Here is a 23,017-nt window from a genome sequence, read left to right as displayed (position 1 = left end):
TTGTTGGGGTAATCTGTTACTAGTTTCTGTAATACTTGCACTGGAAGTTAAATATAATTTGATTTGTATTCTTCTTTTAACTTTCTTTGTTCATGTATTTTTTTACTCTTCAGGCATAACCCTCTATACTTGCAAGGAGCCATTTTGAGTTTGATTTCAATGTCTGGTACACTGCCTTGTTTGGTCAAAACTGAATGCTCAATTTGAATTCCTCAGACTACATCCAGTAATGCTACCAGTATGTGACATGGTTAAGGGTATTTTTTTTTTTAGTTACACATAAGAGACGACAAACACCTACATGTATAAATGAATGTGAAATAAATATTCAGCTGACTAGGGCACCAGAGTTTGCTGGTCAGGGCTCATTTTCACGCCTCTGCTTGCCGCCAATTTCTGCATTTACGATCACAATTTTTTCGTTTACAAACAAGTGCCAAATTTCCCTGCTACCTGTGTAAACGTAGAATGCCTAGAAGCGTGGAGTACACATGAGTACAAAACTGAAATTTACTGGCTAACCCATGAAATATGCTTGACGCAAGCACAGATTCTTTGCTTAAGCAGTGCCATGAAATTGGGACCTGGTGGTTGCAGTGCAAAAGCTTCCCTGAACTACCGGTATGCGGCAAAGCAACACTGGATTTGGTCTGGGGCCTTCAACTTGAGCATTCACTTGTGATCGAACAAGGCTATATACCAGATATCATGCAAGTCCAACTCACAAATGGTTGAATTACAAAGACCCTTGGTTTGTAATCTGTTACTAACACCTACTTCCACTAACACCTTTTGGTTTCCTCGATGTGTGATTCTTCTGAACGTCGGTTTCCTGGGTGCGTCAAGGTGCTTTGTGTTACGCTGAGCTAGGAACCATCATGACCAAATCAGGAGGAGATTACATCTACCTCAAGGACACGTTCGGAAGTCTCATTGGATTCTTATTTGCCTGGATCTCAGTCCTAGTCTTAAGGACCTCCTCGCTGGCCATTATCGCTCTGTCGTTCGGCACGTACGCCGTCACGTCCTTTTATGAGTCTGAGTGCCCTCCCTCTCCTTTGTTAGTTAAACTGATGGCCGCTGTCTGTATAAGTGAGTATGGAGACTGTTGTCTGATTGGCCGTCCGTATATAACACACCGCCTGATTGGTCGACCATGATGAACTGCTTGATTGATCATCCATTACACGCTATTTGATTGGTGAAGCTTGGTCCAATCGCTTCCGTTATTCAGAAGATCATTTTATCCCGGTTGCAATCGCAACTGGTTTCATTGAAGCTAAACATGTCTTCATTTTCAAGCAGCTTTGGCATGAACATTTTTTTGCGCAAAATTGTTTAAAATTTCAAATTCTCAAAATTTGCTATCATAAGTTTCATTGAATATTTATACATTCTCAATTATCCATTTTCATCAAGATAAAAGTGTAATAAAAAAACTACGACAAAAAACAAACATTCTGACGCTGAGATAAATAAATGTTACAACCTACATGTACGTAGCAAAAGTTGTTTGCTCTGGGTACCCTGGAGAAACTTGTTGGTTCCGGATTGTCTTGGTTTGTTCTGCTTCAATCCGGTTTGATCTGGTAACTACAGTGATGAAGGATCTCTACTCCGTTTAGTTTGATCTGGATTGTCCTTGATGGATTTATATTTTTCTGGTTCTTTGGTGTGTCTTCTATAAGAACATGTATGATCTGATTTTCTACACCATTTTTGGATAACTACTTGTCACGTCATGTTTTTTTTTCTGATTTACTCTGGAGTTTTCTGGGTGTTTTTTGGCTGGCTCTCATAAAAGTGCAGTGAAGGATCTCCATTGAACTTCTCCAAAATCACTACGATCGTCCTCAGGAACAATGTGCATAGTATGCAAAGCACACAGACATGACAGAAGAGTTGAACTGGGTCTGGTATGATCTGGTTTGTTCTGGTTTGGTCTGGTTTGATCTGGTTTGTTCCAGTTTGTCCCTGTACAAAAAGGGAGTTATACATTTTAATACTAGAGACCATATCCAAGGTAAACAACTTGAGAATGCAGCTTCTATTCTTCAAATGTCATTTTAAATTTATTTTTTTTTTCAAATTTTTTCCAAGGTGCGCTAAGCTACGCTGAATTGGGGACCATTATCCCCAAATCGGGCGGGGAATATTATTACTTGAAAGATACTTTTGGGAACCCTTTTGGGTTCCTATTCGCCTGGGTGTCGATCCTCATGATCAAGCCATCGTCGTTGGCGATCATTGCTCTGAGTTTTGCCGAGTATGTCACTGAGCCTTTCTTTGGAGCCGAGTGTGAGAAGCCTATTACAACCGTCAAGCTGATGGCGGCCATCTGTATCAGTGAGTAGTTCAACACGAAGTGCTGCGATTGGTCAGCTTTGTGGCTGTCGGAGTTTCTCATTGGTCCAATCACAGAGATCATCATCCAACCATCAGTCCGGTTTTCTGTAGCACAACTAACCCATGTAGTTGGACTTAAGTCTCATCTCTTCTAATCCTAAATCGTTGAATATTGTTCTCAACCTATGAAGATCCCCCCCCCCCCCCCATTGGTAATTTTTCTCAGTTTCAGTTTCAGGTTTTGATCAGATTTCACACTTTTGTTTTTTGTTTCTTAGAGTGTACACAATGGGTGAATTGGCACATTTCATTTCCTCACAGAATGGTTTGAAATGCATGGTAAAAATGATGCAACAAATTGGTGCTTCAAATACTTGTAATGTACATGTACCAACATTGTAACTTTCATCAATTTTGGGGTTTCAAGTTTTTCAGGCAAAATGTCCAGAAAAAAAACCTGAAAGAAACAAAAATTTATGACAAACAAATGAAAACATTGGACAATTTTGTGTCAAGACTTTTTTCATTTTACCTTTTGGATGAGAGAAAGAAGGGCAAATCTTACTGCCGTTTGCGACCGCTATGGGCTTTATCGTTCAGGTTACTTGCAACAGCCACTGTGGTCTTTAAATGTTTGAGGGTATTGTCATGAATATTCACGTTACACACGATAGCATTGCCAGGCAGACACAAATGCCTATTCAACCCAAATGTGTACCTCTAAAATTCAATTTCAAGATTCTCTGGTATCCGGGTGCCATCTTCCTCCGTCACAATATAGACCTTTTCACAAATACCCATTGCGCAAGCACCAACTGTTAAACGAGGTGCGTTCTGGGATAGCTAGGGATCAAAATTGATCCCTAGCTATCCCAGAACGCTCCTAATGCGCCTTTTGCATGTGCCTGAGTATTTGTGGTATGGTTTATTACATTGATTTCATTTCCATTGTCACACATTATCACTGTCATTGTCATCCATTGCCCCTCACAGGAGCTCTTTGCTACGCTGAGCTGGGCACCATGGTGCCCAAATCAGGGGCGGAGTACGCCTACCTCATGGCCGCAGTGGGACCCATTCCTGCGTACCTGTTCGCCTGGACATCCACCATAGTCATCAAACCATCCAGTCTGTCCATTATCGCGCTCAGCTTTGGGGCGTACGTGTCCGAGCCGTTCTTTGATAGTGATTGCGGGCCACCGGTTGCGGCAGTCAAGTTATTTGCAATTTTAGCAATCTGTAAGTAGTGTTGTTACGGTAGAGATGGCTTGCAGTGAATTCACTCTGAATTGAGTTGACAAAAGTCATATTGATGAGTTCAGAATGCATGTGCATGAAGTGGTGCTTTTATAAGTTCTAGCTTTTGTCCATAGTGTTTCTGCAGATCCTTGAAAAGTATTACAAAGTCTTAAATTTAACTATCAAAGTTTTAGGTCTTCATCCAAAGGCATTTGAAAGTATTAAATTCAGTTATTTGAGGTCTTTAAAAAAAAGGGAGAAAAAAATAGCAAATTCAATTCAGTTTCAATTCAAAAGTATATTTATTTCCATACTTCATGAAGAAAGAGTACAAACAATGTTTTTTAAGGAACAAACAAAGCTATTTAATGAGTGAATGAGGTAGAGTAAGTTGATTACATTTTTTGTCAAAAGGAGAGGCTCAATACAAAAGGTTACTAGTCATTTCCTTCTTGGAATTGCAACCCATGGGGGTTGAATGGTCTGGTGGCGCCTAATCCACAGTTTCTGCCTACTCAGTCAGACGAACAGTCTACTTAGCAGGCCAGACGGGATTAGATTAATCCTACAAATGCTTCATGTCACTCCTACCATGGCAATGGAGATACTTCTCAAAACAATTGCGCATCAATTTTCCCGCAATATTGCGCACAAGTGGGGCTACCTTGCATCTCCGCTTTGTGATTGTGGAGAATGACAGACAATGCGCCACATGATAGATGACTGCCCACTCTCTCACCTTGATGGTGGCATCAAAGCCCTTCACCTGGCTGAGGACCCAGCCGTAAACTGGATTATGGACTTCAAAACGAGATCTACATAGCATACGACATCATCATCACGCAACATCGCTTAGTCATTTTATTATGTACCTGTACATAGTCATTGTTTCCACACCTCTTTGCATCATTCAACAAATTTCACAAACTCATTTCAAAAGAGCCCATAAAAAATGTGGTAGTCTAGACTCATGGTTCAAAATCACATTTGTAAAAGTTGTCATTATTATTAGTATTTTCAAATTTATTCAGTTGGACATCCCTTTGTTTCACAAAGACTAGTAGGGTAAGATATGAATTCACCCCCCCCTCCTTAAGCTGTCATGAATTTTTTTCTTCAAAATATTGTCTTTTTAAACAAAATCACTCTGTTGCCCTTGCTCTTGGCCTCTATGGCCCCTTTCAACAGTTTCTCATATTGACTTAAAATTTTCCAACGGAAAGGCCCTTTGCAAAATGAAAATGGCCCTTGCCATTTCAAAATGTCCAAAGCTGAAATTCCAGGCCTGCGGTTGTCGGGAAAAACCATTTACAAACGCATAACAGTTGTTGTACCAACCCTTTATTACATGAAACTTAGAGTGAGGGTCATGATCCATTTTTATAACCATCCTTTTTGTCTTTTTATCCAAAAGGACTTTTTGAAAAAAATGATAATCGGTAGTGAAAAACCATTTTTACCAATGCACTACAGTGTTGTACCAACCCTTTAAGCATGTTAAAAGAATGAACTAAGGGTGAGGGTTCATGATTCCCTTCCATCACTGAGCACCCCACCAATCCACCGTTGAGTGAGATGCAAAGCAGTGTGTATGAAATGTTGCCTTCTAAAGCCACAATTAGTGCCCTGTTGAATGGTAACCATTGATGAAGCAATCTGCTCTTATAAATGGCATTCTTCATTTCAAGGGATCCTCGCCTGGGGATCTCTAAAAGGCACTTTCTTGTTGAACTTTGGCCTGTCACTTTGACCTCTCACCTTTGACTCGCTTGAGAGTTGAAATCGTGCAAGCAAAGCTTGCAAAGGACATGAGTGCACCGGGCCTCAGAATTGTTGGCGTTATGCAGAAATGAAGTTGTTAGGGGGAGTTTAATGAAAGTGTTGGACGCTCATTCATTCTGGAAAGTTGGATTGGTACAGTACCTTTAGGCCGTTGATGATGCACATTCTTATACAACATTTACTTAAGCAACATCAAGGCAGACTCAACATAAACATCATTTGATTGATGACACCATTAATGCCTTAAAGGGGTGGTACAACATTAGTTTTCCCAAAAAAAATTATGCAGTCGTAGTATCCACTCTTTAGCTAAAAAAAAAAACCAAAACGCAAACACCATTTTATTCCAAACACCTTTTTAGTTTATGAGAGAAGAATGGGTAGTAACAGAAAAATGTTTTTTCTATGTTATTATATTCAAAGCATTTTCTTTGGCTACATTGCCGTTTTTTTTTATCTTGCCCTTCTAACTGTCACCTTAATTGGGGGACAAAAGTTCACATATTTTATGATTTACCAATGGCAGTTTTTGATTTTATCTTTTTGACCCATTTTGTAAGATTCCATCTTTTGAATAATTAAGTCTGTACAAGTTTTATGGGGAAGTCTTTCCAATTTGCAGTCAATGTCCAGACATTGAACCCCATGCCTCTCTGTCCATCATTTATCAAAAATTACCATTCAGAACAAATAACCTTGATTGGATTTTAATCATTCTTTCTTCTGTCCCCCCACCCCATTGTCTTACTCTTCAACAACAGTACTCATTGTCTTCATCAACTGCGCCAGCGTCAAGTGGGCGACAGCGGTGCAGAATTTCTTCACTGCGGCCAAGCTCATAGCCTTGGTCATCATCATCATTGTTGGTTTCATTAAGCTCTTTCAAGGTCAGTGATTATAAATATTATGATTGTTTGGTTGACTTTATCGCTGACAATAGTGTTGAAGAATACTAGACGCGCGCGCCCTAGCCGTAGCTGTAGCCGAAGTCGCCAATTCGGACACGGCCTTACATAACTAAGAGAGGTTTGCAGGAACCGTTTGTGTGAACATGTTTACATGTTAGCATTTCTGTATGGCACACCTGAATAAAGTTATTGACAAAATAGGGAAACTGCCAACATAGGGCTAGAAAGCCCAGTTGGTAGAGCGTCGGCACGTCAAACCAGAGGTCAAATTTGTCATTGGTTGGAATCCCGCTCTTTTCAGGGGCAATTGAAAACAAATCTTGTCACCCATCAAATCTCAGAATCTTTAAGGTTTGCCTCTGGCGCCCTCTCTTGATGAGCAACCTGTCTGCGCCACAAGAGGGCAGTACATTAAAAGACCATAGTCTTTGATGAGCTTCTTATGTTATTTTTTACAGCTTTGTATACCCTTTACAAAACGATGTTGTTATTTATTATTTCTTTCTTGTACTAAATTAAGGGATCCTCATACGTGTGGTTATTGCACTTGGCCGTTATCATAACCTTGAAGGGCATTTCTAAGGTACCACTAGACTTGGGTGCTTACCTTTACAGGGTAGCAAATAGAAACTACCGATTGGAAACTATTTAACACTTCAACTTTGTATCAGTAGTATTCAAGTCAAAGGAGGTACGATAAACTGCTTTGTGCGCCTTTTTCAGCTCCATAGCTGAGGTGTGATGAAGAACGCATATTGACCCCTTGGCCTCACATTAGAGTTTGACGCTTTGCCCTTGAAGACAGTACAATCCCCCAAATGCTCAGTCCGTTGGGAATAGCCGTGCCTTATCACATTTATACATTGCTGGATCGACCTTAAAGAGTCGCACACACTGCCCTGTTGATTGGCAATTGTGAAGTTCCGAAAGGGCTCTGAGTGGGTTGGGGGAGGGGGGGGGGAGGGGGGGGGGGGGCGGGCTCCCCTGCCTCCCCATCCCTGGTTGTGCCACTGAAACAAACTCTTCCACTGATTTGGATTGACATAATATTAGAGCAATTTTATCATTAAAGACACTGGACGCTATTGGTAATTGTCAAAGGTCAGCCTTCTCACTTCGTGTAACTCAACATATGCATAAAATAACAAACCTGTGAAAATTAAAAAACCTTGTCACACGAAGTTGTGTGGGTTTAACTTGTTGATTTTGAGACCTCAAATTCTAAATCTGAGGTCTCTAAATCAAATTCGTGGAAAAATCAGAGGGAGCCGTTTCTCACAATGCTTTATACCATCAACCTCTCCCCACTACTCGTCACCAAGAAAGGTTTTATGCTAATAATTTACTTTGAGTAGTTATAGTCTCCACTGCCTTTAATGATGAAAATCGTTCACTCTGACCTTTATTAGTATCAGTTTTTTTATGCTGTTTTGTTATTTGTGTTTTGATAGGAAATATACAATATTTGACTCCGAGCACTGCTTTTGCGGGGTCCTCAGGAAACGTCTTTGCTTATGGCATTGCTTTCTATCAGGGTCTGTGGGCATACGACGGCTGGTAAGAAACGCTTCTTCTCAATCATTCACAAATGAGAACCAAAACGAAACATTTAAAAGTTCTAATTTTACTTGCATTGTCTGCTGCATCGAAATGTACTACTGTTTGGTAAATGGTTCTTCTTATATTCCTCCTTCTTGTGACTCCTTTAAGTTGTTAGTACATGTGGTAACGTTTTGTTAGCCCAAATTATACAAAAAATACCAGTTGATCGTCCCGGCCCGCATCCTTTTTTGGGGCCGCATCCATTTTTTTTTACTATTTACTATTTTTCGATTTTTGAAAATAAAAAAAAATAAAAAAAGTTTTTAAAAACAAATAGTAACTAGTAAGGCCATCCTCCTCTTTTTAGAAAAATCCGGACGATTAACTGGTATTTTTTGTTATTTGGCCTTAAAGGGGTTAATTAAATCTTGTTTCCGTTTACAGTTGTCTTATATTTATTGCATGTTTATTAGTTCTTGTTTTACATTTTGTATCTGAAAAGAGCCTATAGAGTCTATGTAGACAGATTTTTGAGCTGTATAAATACTAGCAAATTTTTCAATTACCCTTTTTTGTTGGTTTCAGGAACCAGCTGAACTACATTACAGAAGAACTGATCAACCCATACCGGTGAGTACCAGTAAAAAAAAAAAAAAGCTTGCACAATTCTGACACAGTTAAAAAATGTAAACCAAATTGGTTGAATTTTCTTATTTTAAATTATGAATTGATTTTCACTTATTTTACAGGAATCTACCGTTGGCAATTATTATCGGCATACCGTTGGTGACAGGGTTATACATATTGGTTAACATCGCGTATTTTACCGTCATGTCACCTGAGGAATTACTGCAGTCTGGTGCAGTAGCTGTGGTAGGATGATCTCAATGTCTCTCTCTCCTCTCCCATTGTCGATGTCTGTTTGTTTGTTTGTTTATTTGTGATTACAAGATAGACATTGTGTGGTATTCTTTAGGTAGACTCTGTGTGAACTTGTGGGGTGTTTTTACATTGTGCCCCGTGCACCCCACTATGTTTTGCTAGAGGAGGGATTACAGAAAAGGGACCAGAGATTACACCTTGGGAAAACCCACAATGCCGCTCTAATAAACACGCCTGTTTGTCTCATTATCTGTTTATCTGTTTGTCTACTTCTCTGATAATCTGTACTCTGTTTGTCTGTTTCTCTGCTTGTATGTTTGTCTGTTGATAAAAACTGCAACAACAAAAAAACATTGGGGGTGGGGTTTATTAAGTAGAAATGATGTTGGCAGTGTGGAAAATATCAAAATCCTACCAACTAGTTGAATATCTTTGTGAATCATTTCCTTGAAACAAGAACATCGGTCATTTATTTTGATCGCCTGCTACATGTATGTAAAATTAGGGGAATGGAAAGTGTTTGCTTTAAAACAACTCTTAGAATGTCCATTGTTGCTGCTTGTTACAATCAGACTAGTGTGAGTGAAATAGAATCTACTCCAAATAAATGTCACATTTTTCTCTCTGATTACTAGGGGTGGGGGGTAGAGAGACAGTTGTGATATTTGTTTGTTAGCCACATCTGCCAACAATGTGTTTACTCTTGGTTTTTTTTAAGCAGTTTAATTATCCTTCAAGTCAGTTTTATTGTTGTTTCTGTGTTCTTTTTCTCAGTGTTGATGATTGATTTTTTTTATTAGCGATCTGGGGAAATGTCCTTAAATTTTTGTTTTTATTTGTTTTAACGTCCCAACTGTCTTTATACTCTATGCATGTGTCATGTCTACATGACTCCATTGCCTGTTTAGCACTACCACACTGACTGAGCCATCTCAATCATTGTATGCCTGGATCAACAACAAACTTGTTAACTTTGATCAACGCTTTTGTCCAAACAATTCTTGTTTTATTTTCCTGATTTTTAAAATTGGCAAATCATGCTACTCAAGAATCATTTTACTTTGTGACACCGTTGTCTTATTTAATAATGAAACCAACAGGGATTTTGAGTTCCAAGACCAAGTCAGTTTATAAATATTCCCTCGAGCAGCTTTAATTCATTGGTAGTGAAAATCAAGCTTCCCATTGGCTGATCAATTCAATGGTAGTGAAAACCAAGCTTCTCATTGGCTGATTGATTCAATGGTAGTGAAAATCAAGCTTTTCTAATGGCTAACTGATTGGTTGTTTATGAAACTGAGCTACTCATTGGTTAACCCAAAGCGCTGCAGCTCCTTCATCTGGAACCCTGCTCAAATCTGTAATCATAGCACTGAATTTGACCCAGGGACCAGCCTCTCAACTTTGGTCTTTTAAGCTGGCCAAACAAATAGCTGCAGTTTGATGGAGAGCTTTAAATTGCGGTTAGGCCATTTTTAATTTTGCATCATTCCATCGTGTGATGCTAAAGATCAAACCCACAGTTTTCTAATTTGTTTGTTGTTTTGAAGTCTGTCCTGTCCTCTTTATAAAATTGCATGTGAGTTTCATTTGCACTATTTGTCCGTCTCAAGAAACTTTTATTATTGTTTTAACTTGAGTTTACGTTAATTCCTGAAGATTCCTAGCGATACTTACTGTTTTGTTGCTTTGAAAAGCATCAATTATTAAACAACTTTCATAATGGAACATATACATGTACCACCATTAACAAGCAAGAGAAAGCCAATTCTTTTGGAAGAAAATTTGCAAGACCGCACTGCTTTTAGCTCAAAACATTTACTGGACTTTAAAAAAAATGTTCCAGTCCCAGAACCACAATGAGAAAAAAAAACTAGTTACGCAAATTATTTCACAATAAATCCAATATTATTATTTTTTTCTTCTTTTTAAAAAAGCACTAATTAGATTATCTCATTTTTCCTAATGAGTTATACTTTGATATTCAACAGAGTTGAAAGGTACTCAAAAAGGGACCCAAAATTTAAAACTTTTTTCAACAAAACTTTGATAAATAAAAATGATTTGAGGTATTTTCATTCAAAAACGCAAGACTGGCAAAACCTGTTACTGCTTAGTAAGATTGTCTTTTGTGCTAAGCAGCTCCATTAGACTGGACCCCGTTCATCTTTTTCCAACAGCACATACATTTATATCTTCTTCGGTCTGTGGTCAAACTAATTTTGAAAGAAGCGTATATACCGGTACTGTTCATTTGATCATTGGTTGACTGGGGTTAGTTAAACATTGCTCACTTTGGATAGAAAATATAAAGCCAGGCAGACATTCTTATTCATCCTTCTCTATTCTGATTTCTAATTTGTTTGACCTTCGAACGATCAGCGTTGGTAACCCTTTACACTTGACCCTCTTCGGCCAGTTTTTGAATGTGCTCAAGTTATTTATTAAAACCACTTGTTACCTTCTCATAAACTGTTTCATATACATACACCACTACAAATGTTACATTGGGTTACATTTATATCTAATTTATTACCGCCCCACAAGGTTTTGGATGGGGAAAAAATTAAAGTTTCCATTTCATATTATATTTCTTGCATTGGTCACAAGTGACAGATTTTAGATACAAATAACTTAACATATTTAGGCCAACACAACAAATTCTACCAAGTAGTTTTCTTCAATATTAGAAAAATATTCTACAAAGTAGTTTTCCTCAATATTAGAAGAAACAAAAAAACTTCATGGTTCGGTCTTATTCTATGAACAACCTCACTGTTAGATTTTTTAGTTTCAGAACTTCCCCAAGTGAGCAATGTCCAATCTCAAATTCATCACACAAATTCCATATAAATCTTGTCCCTAAGTTTTCTTATCTATTGCCTGACTCTCCTAATATTTTCCCTTATTTCCTCATATCTTGTTTTTATTTCCCCCCTCCTCTGCCACATCTCTGGATCACCCTTTGCATGGTGGTCTCTCCCTTTGTAGACCTTTGCCAACAGAACTCTGGGCGTTATGGCGTGGATCATGCCAGTGGCTGTTGCGTTTTCCACATTCGGTGCCGCCAATGGCACCTGTTTTACAGCAGGAAGGTACACACAGTACACTTGGCTTTTTTATCAGACATGAAACGGTCACTGTCATTAATACCATCTCACTTGACGTTGCAAGGCCCCCTTTGAGGGCAGATTTCCATGTCATTTTTGATGAATTTACAAGAACAAAATTCAAATCATTCACTTCAGGTTTGCCATACGCACACTCCAGTATCTAAATATTTCATTTCGTTCATTGTTACATTTTCTGTGGTGAGTAATGTCCCTGCCACCATTCATCAGATGTTGGAAATTGTGAAGCACATCATTCCTTATCAAGTGTTCATACTGCTGGTGATGAGTAAAACAGTTTATTATTATTTTTTTTTTTTGTAATCATCATATGATTTTTTTCAAAGAAGTTTCAATAACTTTCCATCAGCACCCTTAAGAGAGAAGGTGTTTTCATGACAACGGCTGTTTAATGTCCTTTTGCTTCCCTTCCCCACCCAAACCAGTTTGGATGTTTCCTAACAAGCTTCTCGCTGTTTCGTGTGTCACAGGTTGAGTCATTTTGATTGCACCACTGCTGTTTCATGTCATGTTTTTGCATCCAGATTCATTGCATGATTTTTTGGTTTTCACATTTACTCATGCTTTTCGTAACCCTTTCCACTAACACTGGGGCACTCCGGGCTTTATTAAACATCAATTTGGTATCCATGTTGTGTGTAGTGTACTATGCAGACTGAGCTGATGGTCACAATGCATTGAATCTTTACATCAGTTTCAAAAGATTTAAACGAAGACAAAATGTAAAGTCTTTTTGAAATTGATAAAACTTTCTCGGTGATGAGCCGCAGTTTCTCACGGTAAATTTGATTTTTCAGAACAAAGTACTTAGTTTGGTTATTATTTAAAACCCAGTGCCTACAAGTTCAGTTATATTTTCCAGAACTTGCCCGAAGTACTTAGTTTGGTTCGCTTTTTTAAACCAATGCATTCAAGTGCAGATTATTTAAAGTATAGTCTGGTGCGTTTCAAACTTTCAAATGCAAGGCTTTGATCAGTTTGAGAGCCTTGGCACTTGCTATGGCTATGGCACTCACTATGGCTATGGCACTCACTATGGCTTGTTGATGCGGCTAACGGCCATAGCAGCAGCCAAAATCAATTTAGGAATCCAGATCAAATTATCATTACCTCATGATGAAGTTCGATTTACGAAAAGCACAAAATGAGTAAAGATTCTCTGCAGTTGAAGTGTCCTGAGTAGTCTATAGGTCTGTCTTCCCACAAGCAGACATCAATGTTGCCACCCTGCTATTTTTGTGTTGATCCGCCTACCATGCTGTTGAGCTCCCAAAACCCTACCGTTGCTTTTTGTAGACTCTGGCCCAACGCAGCCTAGGACCCACAATGGCATGGATCATACCATTTTTTGTTTGTTGTTCCACATTTGGTGCCATCAACGGATCAACATTCACAGCTGGAAGGTAAACTAATCAGATGGTCCTTGGTTTCTCCCTAATCGCTTTTATCTATTCCTAAATCCAACATAAAATTCACCCACCTGCCCCCTCCCCACCCCCCCCCCCCCTTCCCTCTCACTCCCCCCCCCCCCTCTCTTCCATTGATACATTTTTGTCTCAACCAAACTATTACACCCACAGGGTACAAAGAAATCCTAGCACCTACCCAGTGATGGTTCAGATATTAAGTTGACAAAAAAAGCCCCTCCCCCTTTTTCCAGCACCATGTTCTTTTGTGCCCCTCAACTTGTACAAATTGACTTGAGTTGAAAGAAAGAAAAATACAAATCAGTGACGCCATGTACAGCTCTCAACAGGTTTGGGATAAGAACTGGTGCTCTGTTTTTAAAACACGCATGTACATGGCTTAGGCTAAACATGTCATAATTTTTTGCAGTAGATTCTGTTAAATCGTTGAATCCATGGTATTGTTAAGGAACTCAATATTTTCCAGGGAGTTTTTGACACATTCCCAGATGGTCCTGATTATAGATTCTTGGCCCTGAGGTTTTGAGTCAGTAAGCTAAGGTCTTTATTTGAGTCTTTGAGTTTGACTACAGTCCATCTAGTTCCCAACTCTATTCTCCAGTGTACTGTCATGCACTCCTTAAAGTTAATGTGTGAACCTCTTGCTCAATTTAGAATTATCAGAGAATTAATAATGCTGCCTTTTAACTTCCTCGTCCCATTCCCAAAATCCTGTTGTTGTTTTTCTGAATCTACAGAAACTGTTGTTATCTTGACTTTAAAAAAGTCGATTTGTTCATTGATTTGATTAATGTTTGTTGTGTGTGTGTGTGGTTTGTGTGTGAGAGTTTGAGATACATTGTTATTACTAATCAGTTTATTGGCAAAGTGTTTTGTGAGCAGTTTGTTAATGTTTTCAAAAGATTTCTGTTGTGTTTTTTGTGCCAAATGTAACACTTTTGGTTGATTTATATTTTGAATGTAGCTCATGTTGGGTGTGATCCATAGGTTTAAGGCGGTCACAGTCTATATAGCAGGGATGAGATTTTTTATAAGTTTACTTGGTAATACTTTCTCCAAATTGAATAAGACATGCTCTTTGATTTACTTCTCTAGCACTTCCCAAAAGCTCCTTGGAATCTAGAACTCCAAAGGGGTGATCAAAAGGTTGAAATGCCATTAGCTCAATGTATCCTGCAAGATCTGAATAACAGTTTCAGACTTTTTGGTCGACATTGACTGTCATCCTAGTCTAGGTTCCTAGACCATTGGTGTTGCGTGGTCACACACTGTAATGAACGAACGCTAGCGGGCGCTCTGTTTCTCTGATTTCCGAGCACAGGACATGGGGAGATCCGGAAATTAGAGAAACAGAGCGCCCGCTAGCGTTCGTTCATTACAAGCGTGTACAGTTTTTGCCATGCATAATCGGAACGTTCGTTGTGTGTGACCACGCAACACCAATGGTCTAGGAACCTAGACTACTGTCATCCCTGATATAGCCCACTGGGGCTGGATAACTCGGATGGTAGGGCACTAGCACAAGGTTCAAATCCCACTCCAGTCAAAAAGCTCTGTGTTCAACTAAAACAATATATAAAATGTACCCAAACTGTTTCTTTCTTGTAGTTTATTCCTTGATGAAAAAAAAAGTGCGAAGAACTAAATGATTTTTTCACTTGATTGTAGAAAGTCAACATATCATTCAACACATTTCTTCAGGAGAAAATTAATTTGTTGTGGACATTGATAAATGGGTTGACATCCAGTATTTCAATCAAAAAAAAGAAAAAAAATGCACTATATGTAGTGTGTCTGTGTTTTTTTTGGGTTTTTTTTTCGTCAAATTGCTTTATTTCGGGCATCACAACATAATTTGTGACAAAAACGCTGACCTTGGATTAATGAAAAAACCTACAAATCCTGATTAGATCTCCTTGATTTACACCATACACTTTGAAGATGGCATCTGGGAATTAGTTCAACATGATTGACTAATTGCTAAAAGAACCCTACAGAGAAAGAGTCCTTTTTATTTGTTATCTGATTAAAGTGTCTCACGTCAGTGGAAGATTTACAAGTCAACACATGTACTGCAACAGAAGGCCGCTCGTACTTTATTCTCTTTGATATTGAAAATTTACCACCTCGTTCGCGCTGATAAATCTTTTCTTCGCTTAAGAAGGTGTGCAAGGGGGTAGATTGTTAGGTGTTCGTTCAGCAGTGCAAACACCTCTTGCTTTTGCATTTAATAGATGTTTAATATACATCAGGAACAACAAATACTGCCTTGATATTATTATTTGGTTTGACTCGGGAAAGTAGGCAGTATATACAATTGCTTACAGTCATAGGCATATAGGTAAAACTATTTAACCTCTGAAGCACTTTTACTCTGGTCATTTTATATCTAAAAAGTTAAGATTGCGAAGGGGGGTGGTTGCTCAGATATCAATTTGGGAGTTTCATGTTGCCACCCTCCCCCCCCCCCCCCCTCCCCTACAGGTACTCAACTGGTCATTTTGTTGGATAAGAAGTTAGCAATACGAACTGACTCAAAAGGTCGGTCAACTTTGAAAAGCTTGATACTAAAAGTTTCTCTAGCCTTCGTGGATGTTTAACTTTCATATTATGGGAGCATTGATTCCGTTCGGGGTACTTTCTCTTCAATGGGTTTCATGAAAAAAATACCATTCAGATAAAAAACACCTCTGCAGACAAATTTCACTGACGGTAGAGCGTGAATATGATGTTTGATTGTAGGGCTTAATGGTGGTTGTAATGACTTCTTCATTGTGTTGAGCAACACTGATGGTTAAGCATTCCTTTCACTAATGCACTGTGTATAGATTGTGAAGCGTGGCAGAAAGTATCGCATTACACCCTCCAGTGATCGTAGACTGAGAAATCACAAAAAGCTGTTGGCGAACGTTTCCTTTTCTTGAAAGTCATTGCGTGGAAGATTACGGGTTTATTAAAATACAGCTACGGGAACTTTGAGTGGTCTAGGATGCGGGAGCAGGAAGAGAATCAGAAGTTAATTGCTTCGTTGTGGATTCCGAGACTAAATTATATTGATTAGTAGTCTGCACGCAACGAGGCAGAGAAGAGGTCTTTTAAGTTCGAGCCTTATGATAGGCAAATATTTTCTCTAAAGAAGTTACGACACCCTTGTTTCTGGACATTGTAAACCCATGGATGAGAAACTTCAGACTTTTATCTGAATTCGGACATCTGGCGGGTGGAAGAAAAAATCAACATTTACTTTATCCCCAAAAACAGTTGATTGCCTGATGTTTTGATCCTAGCACTTTGCATTTATACCATAGTTCCTTTTGGTTGGTAAGCAGTTCACAACAGCGAATTCTATTTTTTCCACACATAAAGAGAAACCCTGTTCTTTAATCTAAGTCTCATTATGGCTGAGGATACTGTTCCTGAAAAGCTCTGTGAAATCTAAACCCCAGGGATTCCAAAAGATCGAACTCGGCCATTATTTCAACTTGCCACCAAGAAACTTGGATTTTAGTTTCAGACTTTATTGTCAGCAATGACTCTCGCCCCCTGCAAACCTCGCCGAGAGGTCTGTGTTAAGAACAGGGTGTGATATCACGTTCAGTTGTATTTGCTTGGCAAGATTCCCTGTCGTCCTGCAGATAAATGTTAACCGTGTCTTATGCAAAGTTGAAGAAAATATACGAGAAGGTACAAATTTGTATGAGAATTTGTCAGTGTTATGATGTTTTCTCTGTAAAGTGGTTAGTCCATTTGCAGTTTACTCCAATGGTGTTTATGAAGCATTTGAAATGTGAGGAGTGGATTTGAAGTGGTGTTAGTCTTCTTGATCTTGGGTCATTCCTTTGAGGCAGGAAATGTTTGTTTCCTGATGTTATTACAAGTTCACCGTCACTTCGCAGAATCAATAAACGGTAAAAGACAAACCAAGCAGTATATTGACATTCCAAGAACAGGGAATATTTCTACAGACAAAGATGTTTAAAGAATGCCTCACTTGGCTGAGCAAAACCATTATCAATGTTGTGTTGGCAATTTCTGAAAACATTGAATACTTCTGCATTGGAATTTTTCTGCGGACAAAGATGTTTTAAGAATGTCTTCACTTAGCTGAGCGAAAAACCATTATTAATGTTGTGTCGGCAACTTCTGAGAACATTGGCCATGTCAACAAAGTGCATGCTTACATGTACACGTACTTGAAATTAGAGCTTTCTATAAGGTGATACTTACTCTGTTGCTTTCAAATCATACATACATACATACATACATATCAGCATTTATATGAGGCGCCTTTTTCCCAAATCAGTCTGCCCTCTTCCACCACCCAGTCCTATCAACCACGATTCACCATCACCACAATGACCCCATTATCACCATAACCCCACCACCATGACTCCAGTGATGCAATTATTCCTGAACACCACTATTATCCATCATTTTAATCAATATCCACAATAAAATGAGCTTGCAATCATGGGGATAAGCTGTTTACATTTGGTTTTGGTGAAGTACTAGTGAAACATCTCAAACACGCTATTGTGTGGTTTTCGAGAGGGGTTCACAGTTTTTGTGTCCATGAACTCAATTTTTAATTTTTTTATTCAGAGTTATTTCCCACCTTTATTGTACTACATGTAGTCTTTCTCCACTCGTTCAAGAAATGTGCATTTTTAAACTCATTATTTTTTGGGGGACTCTGGCTGAATAATCTTGCAAAGAACAACAGGACTTAAGGATTCTTTTTCAGAGCTCATAGTTTGTGTGTGAATGCACCACCACCGATCCGGTGGTTACGGCCGGTGTGGCCATATTTATTTAAACTCACAATTTATTGACAAACGATTACTTCCACTAACATTGTGATTTCTGATGGCCATATCTAGACTGACGTTTGTCGCTGCCCGTGAAGGTCACATGGTAGAGATCCTATCCATGGTCCACGTCAAGAGATACACCCCCTTCCCAGCACTTGTATTTCAGGTATGTATTATGAAATATTAGGAGTTTGTAAAATGCAAAGGGCGAATTTTTGTTTTGAAAAAAATACTTGTATATTCACCCAATTATTCACCCAAATACTGAAGGATGAAATTGCTATTTCTCTTGAAGGATTTGGGTACTTTTTCTAACACAAAACACAATGTCCACAGATTTACATTAAACTTATGACAGTTTGAAGATAATGGTAATACAAAGCTTCCCTTAAAATATTAGTTGCTGAGGTGCTGTAGTTTTTGAGAAATAAGTAAAACGATGTCATGGAGATCCTTTTTTAAAAGCTAAAATAATTTTTGCTTGTGATTTGTGATCATTGAGACGAAAGATTATTTTCATGACATTGTTTTACTCATTTCTCAAAAACTACAGCTCCTCAGCAACTAATATTTTCAGGGAAGCTTTATACCATCATTATCTTCAAACTAAGTTTTGTGTAAATCTGTAGATATTGTGTTTTTCATTCTACAAAAAATACATAGACCCTTTAAGACAGTCTAGATTGTAGGACGAAGGGAAATAATTACCAGGCAAGGAGTTTCAAAGAGATGCAGTACCTGGAACAAAGCTGTTGGCTCTTTCAGCCTGTAAGCAATACTCACTTCTTAATCTCTCTATACATCTTCCTTACAGTCCCTCATCGCCATCTTGATGCTGCTCCCTGGAGACTTTGAATCCCTTGTGAATTATTTCAGCTTTGCTGCCTGGATGTTCTACGGAGGCACCGTCCTGGCACTGCTTGTCCTGAGGTATCGTCACCCAGACTGGCATCGCCCAATCAAGGTCAGTCGCTATGTAATAATTATTCCAATAACTTCATTCCAATCTTCTAGTTTTTCAGTAAGCACACCATTTACTGAAGCTGTAAAAACGTCATTTAAGTGGGGGTTATAAGAAGAAACTGTAAATAATTATAACACACCTCTTGCTTGTTCTGTATTCTGGTTGGCTGAAACACGGTCACGTGGGATATACTAATATAGTCTAGTGTTCGCGTGCGCGTGTTTTGCGGGAACTAGTGCCCGAGCAGGGCACTAGTCTTTGAAAATAGTGCCCGGTTACAGCGCCCTCTCTTGACTTGGACCATGAATTGCAACTACAAAACTTCCTTTCTTTTTCAAATTTCTGTTCTTATTTGACATTTAAGACCGAGCTGTGATATAAAACACATAATATTGACTGGCATAATTTGGTAACTAGAGTCATCAATTTTAACCCTCGGGCCGGTGAGTGACCAGAAGAGAGCCCATTTCCCTCGACCTTCGGCCTCGGGAAATAGTTCCCAATTCTGGTCACTCAAAGTCCCTCAGGGGAATAGATGTACACTAGTTACCTCATTGCCAGTCAATATGTGTATAATAGTTAACTTGCAGGTACAACCATGTGCAAATTCCTTGGGGTGAGTGTTGGCTCTGAAAACGAGCTCCTAAAGATGAGAAGGGTATACTGTTCGAAACATTGAGACCCAACTGACTATTTTCAGAGCCAACACTCGCCCTAAGAGATTTACACATGGTTGTACCCGCAAGTTTACTATTTATTTATAGTTTCTTCTTATTTCTCCACGCCATGCAAAGTTTCAAACAATATTTAAAGTAGGGGTTGATTTACGCACGTTAAGTTCCCCTGGATACAATTTTTTACATGATGTTCAACTGTACACTTCATGAGAGGGTATTATAACCAGTCAAAGAACCACATTAAACCACAAATGACTGTGTTTCAGACTACCAGGGATAATTTCATGCTGAGCTGCTGAAGCCGAAAAAAGTGCTTCACAGATTGCTGCTGAGCGGAAATGAGCAGGATACCATTCAACAGGATACCGATTCACGTGACATAACAGCTTGGCTGGTATCCCCAACATCATTTTGTTTTGCTTAGCTACTTTTTGTGCTAAAGCATGTCTGTGAAATTTGGCCAAGGATAGAGCACCAGCAAGAGGTATTTCATACTGTGAACTATTAGATGTCGATGACATGTTGAATCTGTTCCACTGAAATAATGATCTTTTTTAAATGGTTTTCTTTTGTCAGGTTCCCATCCTCATCCCTATTATTGTCTTGATCGCTTCGGTGTATCTCGTCATCGCCCCCATCATTGATGAACCAGCTCTGGAGTATCTCTTTGCGTTCCTCTTCATCTTGGCTGGTCTACTCTTTTATGTGCCGTTCGTCCACTACAAGTACGAACCACCATTCATGAGTAAGTTTCTTTGATCACATCTTAAGGAAGCGAAAGGATTTGATTGTGCTGGTTAAATTACTGAGCAGTTTCTTGGTGGCGTCTGCTTTAGTTTGTAACTGGTGCAATATCTAGGTACCAGGTGTACGAGGCCTCAATACCATAGGACAGGAAAGAAAATTTGTGTCTGAATTCAGACTTTGTAATTTCTTCCGGGTATTAAAAAGGAGCAGCTGCGTTTGTGGGGTTTTTTTTTTTTTTCAGAAAAAATTACATACGCTCTGATATAGATTTTCCAGAAGCTTTTAGGAAATATATAACTCAAGGGGTATTAACTAAAATGTTACGGCTTCAGTTTGCAACCCAGCATTTGGTGGCATGGATAGCTATGAATAAAGTGCCTTGAGTTGAAAACGTGAAGAAAAACCTTGTAGGTAATTATGGCAGTATAGGGACTTAAGATGGGGGTGGGGGCAGGGGGTGTATGGGTTGTATGTTTGATGTGGCGAGGGCAAATTGTCCTATTGGTAGGACCTTGCTGGTGACTAAAGGCTTGATATTCACTGTGCGGTTGAAATTTGCTTTTCAGTTTTGCAAGCTGAAAACAGATTTTGTATTTCGTCAGAGTCAGTTTCTTTTTTAAATTCCAATTCCTATTCTGTTCTTCCTGCAGAGCACATCACAGTGTTTCTTCAGCTTTTATTGGAGGTTGCGCCAACAAGCTACTTTGAGCCCGGCGATGAAGAACCTGAAGCGTAATCACCAATTTCAGTTCGCTACCTGCATCGCCACCGAGAGGAAACGAAACCCTCGAACGGCGCTGCAACACCTGACGATGAAACTTCCCCGCAAGTGGACGGTAATAAAGACAACTTTAACGTTCCAGCGGAACCAGACAATCAGTTGTTGTTTAGACTGGCTTAATGCCACTCACTTCCGAGTTGCGTATCGGATATATACCCAGTCCGGTCCGTAGATATTTTTATAATAATTATTTTAAGCGATTTCAGTACAGCCCGAAGTCAGTATTAAACTAGAAGAGAAGAAATCCACATATTATATATTTTTTATTTCAGACTTTATTAAAAGAAGAACAAAATTAAACAAGATTTATGAATGATATAAATAGAATCGGAGAACTATTATTCCTGATTTTGTTTCACCAAATTTATTTGCTATTATTTGCGAGGTGTAAGGTTGTTTTTTCAACAGATTTTTTTTACTTTTGCGGAGAGGGGGACATGTATATTAGTAGAAAGCATGAAATCTAGAGGAATATTTTTTGGTGTAGTTCAATCTATTTTGTTCCTGCAAAAACAACTACCAAACAAAAAGATATTTGGGGATCATTTTGGCAAATCAAGTTTCTTTATTAACTTCAGTCTTAAATATTGTATGTAATTCATTGAAACATTTTTTGGATGCCAACTTGTTTACTTGATTGTAATATGTACATATCATCAATTTTTCAATGCAGTTTAAATTGCCCGTAATCGTATGAAATAGAAATTATTTAAAATATTGAAAATGAGGCACTCTGTTAAGGTGATCTTTATCAGTGTAAATATTCAGCATGATTTGAAAATGATGTTTCAGAATTATATTGTAATATTACTACCCAGCGGTTTATGAGATCTCCTCACTGTAAATTTCGAAAACCAAGAAAGAAATTATCGTTTTCGAATTTATTTGTTTTTAAATTGACTTGTTTTTAGGGTTTGAGGGTTTGGTTTTGTTATTTTCGTCCAAGTGTAATGTGTTCTCTAAAGAGATTGTAAGAGTTTCCAATTCAGATCAGTTTGCAAATTATGTGAATTTTGCAAATTATGTGAATTTTGCAAATTATGTGAAATTTGCAAATTATGTGAATTTTGCAAATTTTGTAAATTATGTGAATTTTATCTTCAAATATGTTTTTTTCTACACAGAAGGGTGGTAGTGAGTTGCTTATTCCTCTGGATGAGATTTATTAGGGGTAAGGTGGCGATCAGGTCAAGGAGCAGCTGTAGACAAACAAAGCATTTAAGAGATCAATGTAGAAGAGGTTCAGATAGTGTTCTAAAATGTATTAACCACAGTCGCAATAACAAACAAACAAGTATTAATTTGGACACAAGGATGTTGTGAGTAGGATTTGAAACTTTGCATATAAGAATGTTGTATATTCTTCAATTTGAATTTAGATTTACACAGTTTAATAGATGTGCAAATTTAACATCTATTAAATCGTTTGCAGTACTTGCTGCTAAAACATAGGATTCGAAATGCCTCTGCTTGGTATGCGCTGCTCTAGAATTGCAAAGGTCGTGGGTTCGAATCCCACCCGAGTAAAATGCCTGTGAATTTTTTCCCAGGACTCGCAAAGTACTGAGTATACAGTGCTACACACATCGGTGTATATGGGTAACAAATTGTTTATTTATTTACACAAGTGTTGCGAGCCAAGTGATCATTCTATGCCCTGCTGGTTATCTATAAATAAACAGCTTCTTTTTAAAATCCACCTTCTTCATTCCAGGAGGAAGATATATAGTAGGATCATTTTAGGGTAAACTTTGGAAGGCCTAAGGTTCCACCTCCGAAA

At 38.5% G+C, this 23,017-nt stretch overlaps 1 protein-coding gene across 6 annotated transcripts in view; it reads left to right on the top strand.

Annotated features, from left to right (window-relative positions):
- LOC117288887 (b(0,+)-type amino acid transporter 1-like) overlaps window positions 1-22,712 on the top strand; it is a 66,073-nt gene extending 43,361 nt beyond the window's left edge. For 5 of the 6 annotated variants that reach the window (XM_033769752.1, XM_033769750.1, XM_033769751.1 and 2 more), the window contains 10 exons: window positions 3,340-3,585; window positions 6,129-6,254; window positions 7,727-7,832; window positions 8,403-8,447; window positions 8,567-8,690; window positions 13,127-13,233; window positions 18,138-18,234; window positions 18,883-19,032; window positions 20,286-20,454; window positions 21,107-22,712. In XM_033769752.1, coding sequence (XP_033625643.1) covers window positions 3,340-3,585; window positions 6,129-6,254; window positions 7,727-7,832; window positions 8,403-8,447; window positions 8,567-8,690; window positions 13,127-13,233; window positions 18,138-18,234; window positions 18,883-19,032; window positions 20,286-20,454; window positions 21,107-21,192 — 1,256 coding nt within the window. In that variant the 3' untranslated portion in view covers window positions 21,193-22,712. Of the gene's footprint in view, window positions 1-3,339; window positions 3,586-6,128; window positions 6,255-7,726; window positions 7,833-8,402; window positions 8,448-8,566; window positions 8,691-11,690; window positions 11,795-13,126; window positions 13,234-18,137; window positions 18,235-18,882; window positions 19,033-20,285; window positions 20,455-21,106 lie in introns of all 6 variants that reach the window. The other variant, XM_033769756.1, reaches the window with a different exon arrangement.
- The last annotated feature ends 305 nt before the right edge of the window (window positions 22,713-23,017 follow it).

This window comes from Asterias rubens, chromosome 4, assembly GCF_902459465.1.
Source record: "Asterias rubens chromosome 4, eAstRub1.3, whole genome shotgun sequence".
Classification (NCBI taxonomy): domain Eukaryota; kingdom Metazoa; phylum Echinodermata; class Asteroidea; order Forcipulatida; family Asteriidae; genus Asterias; species Asterias rubens.
Note: the sequence above shows the minus strand (reverse complement) of the source record. Positions and strands in the feature narration are given on the sequence as shown.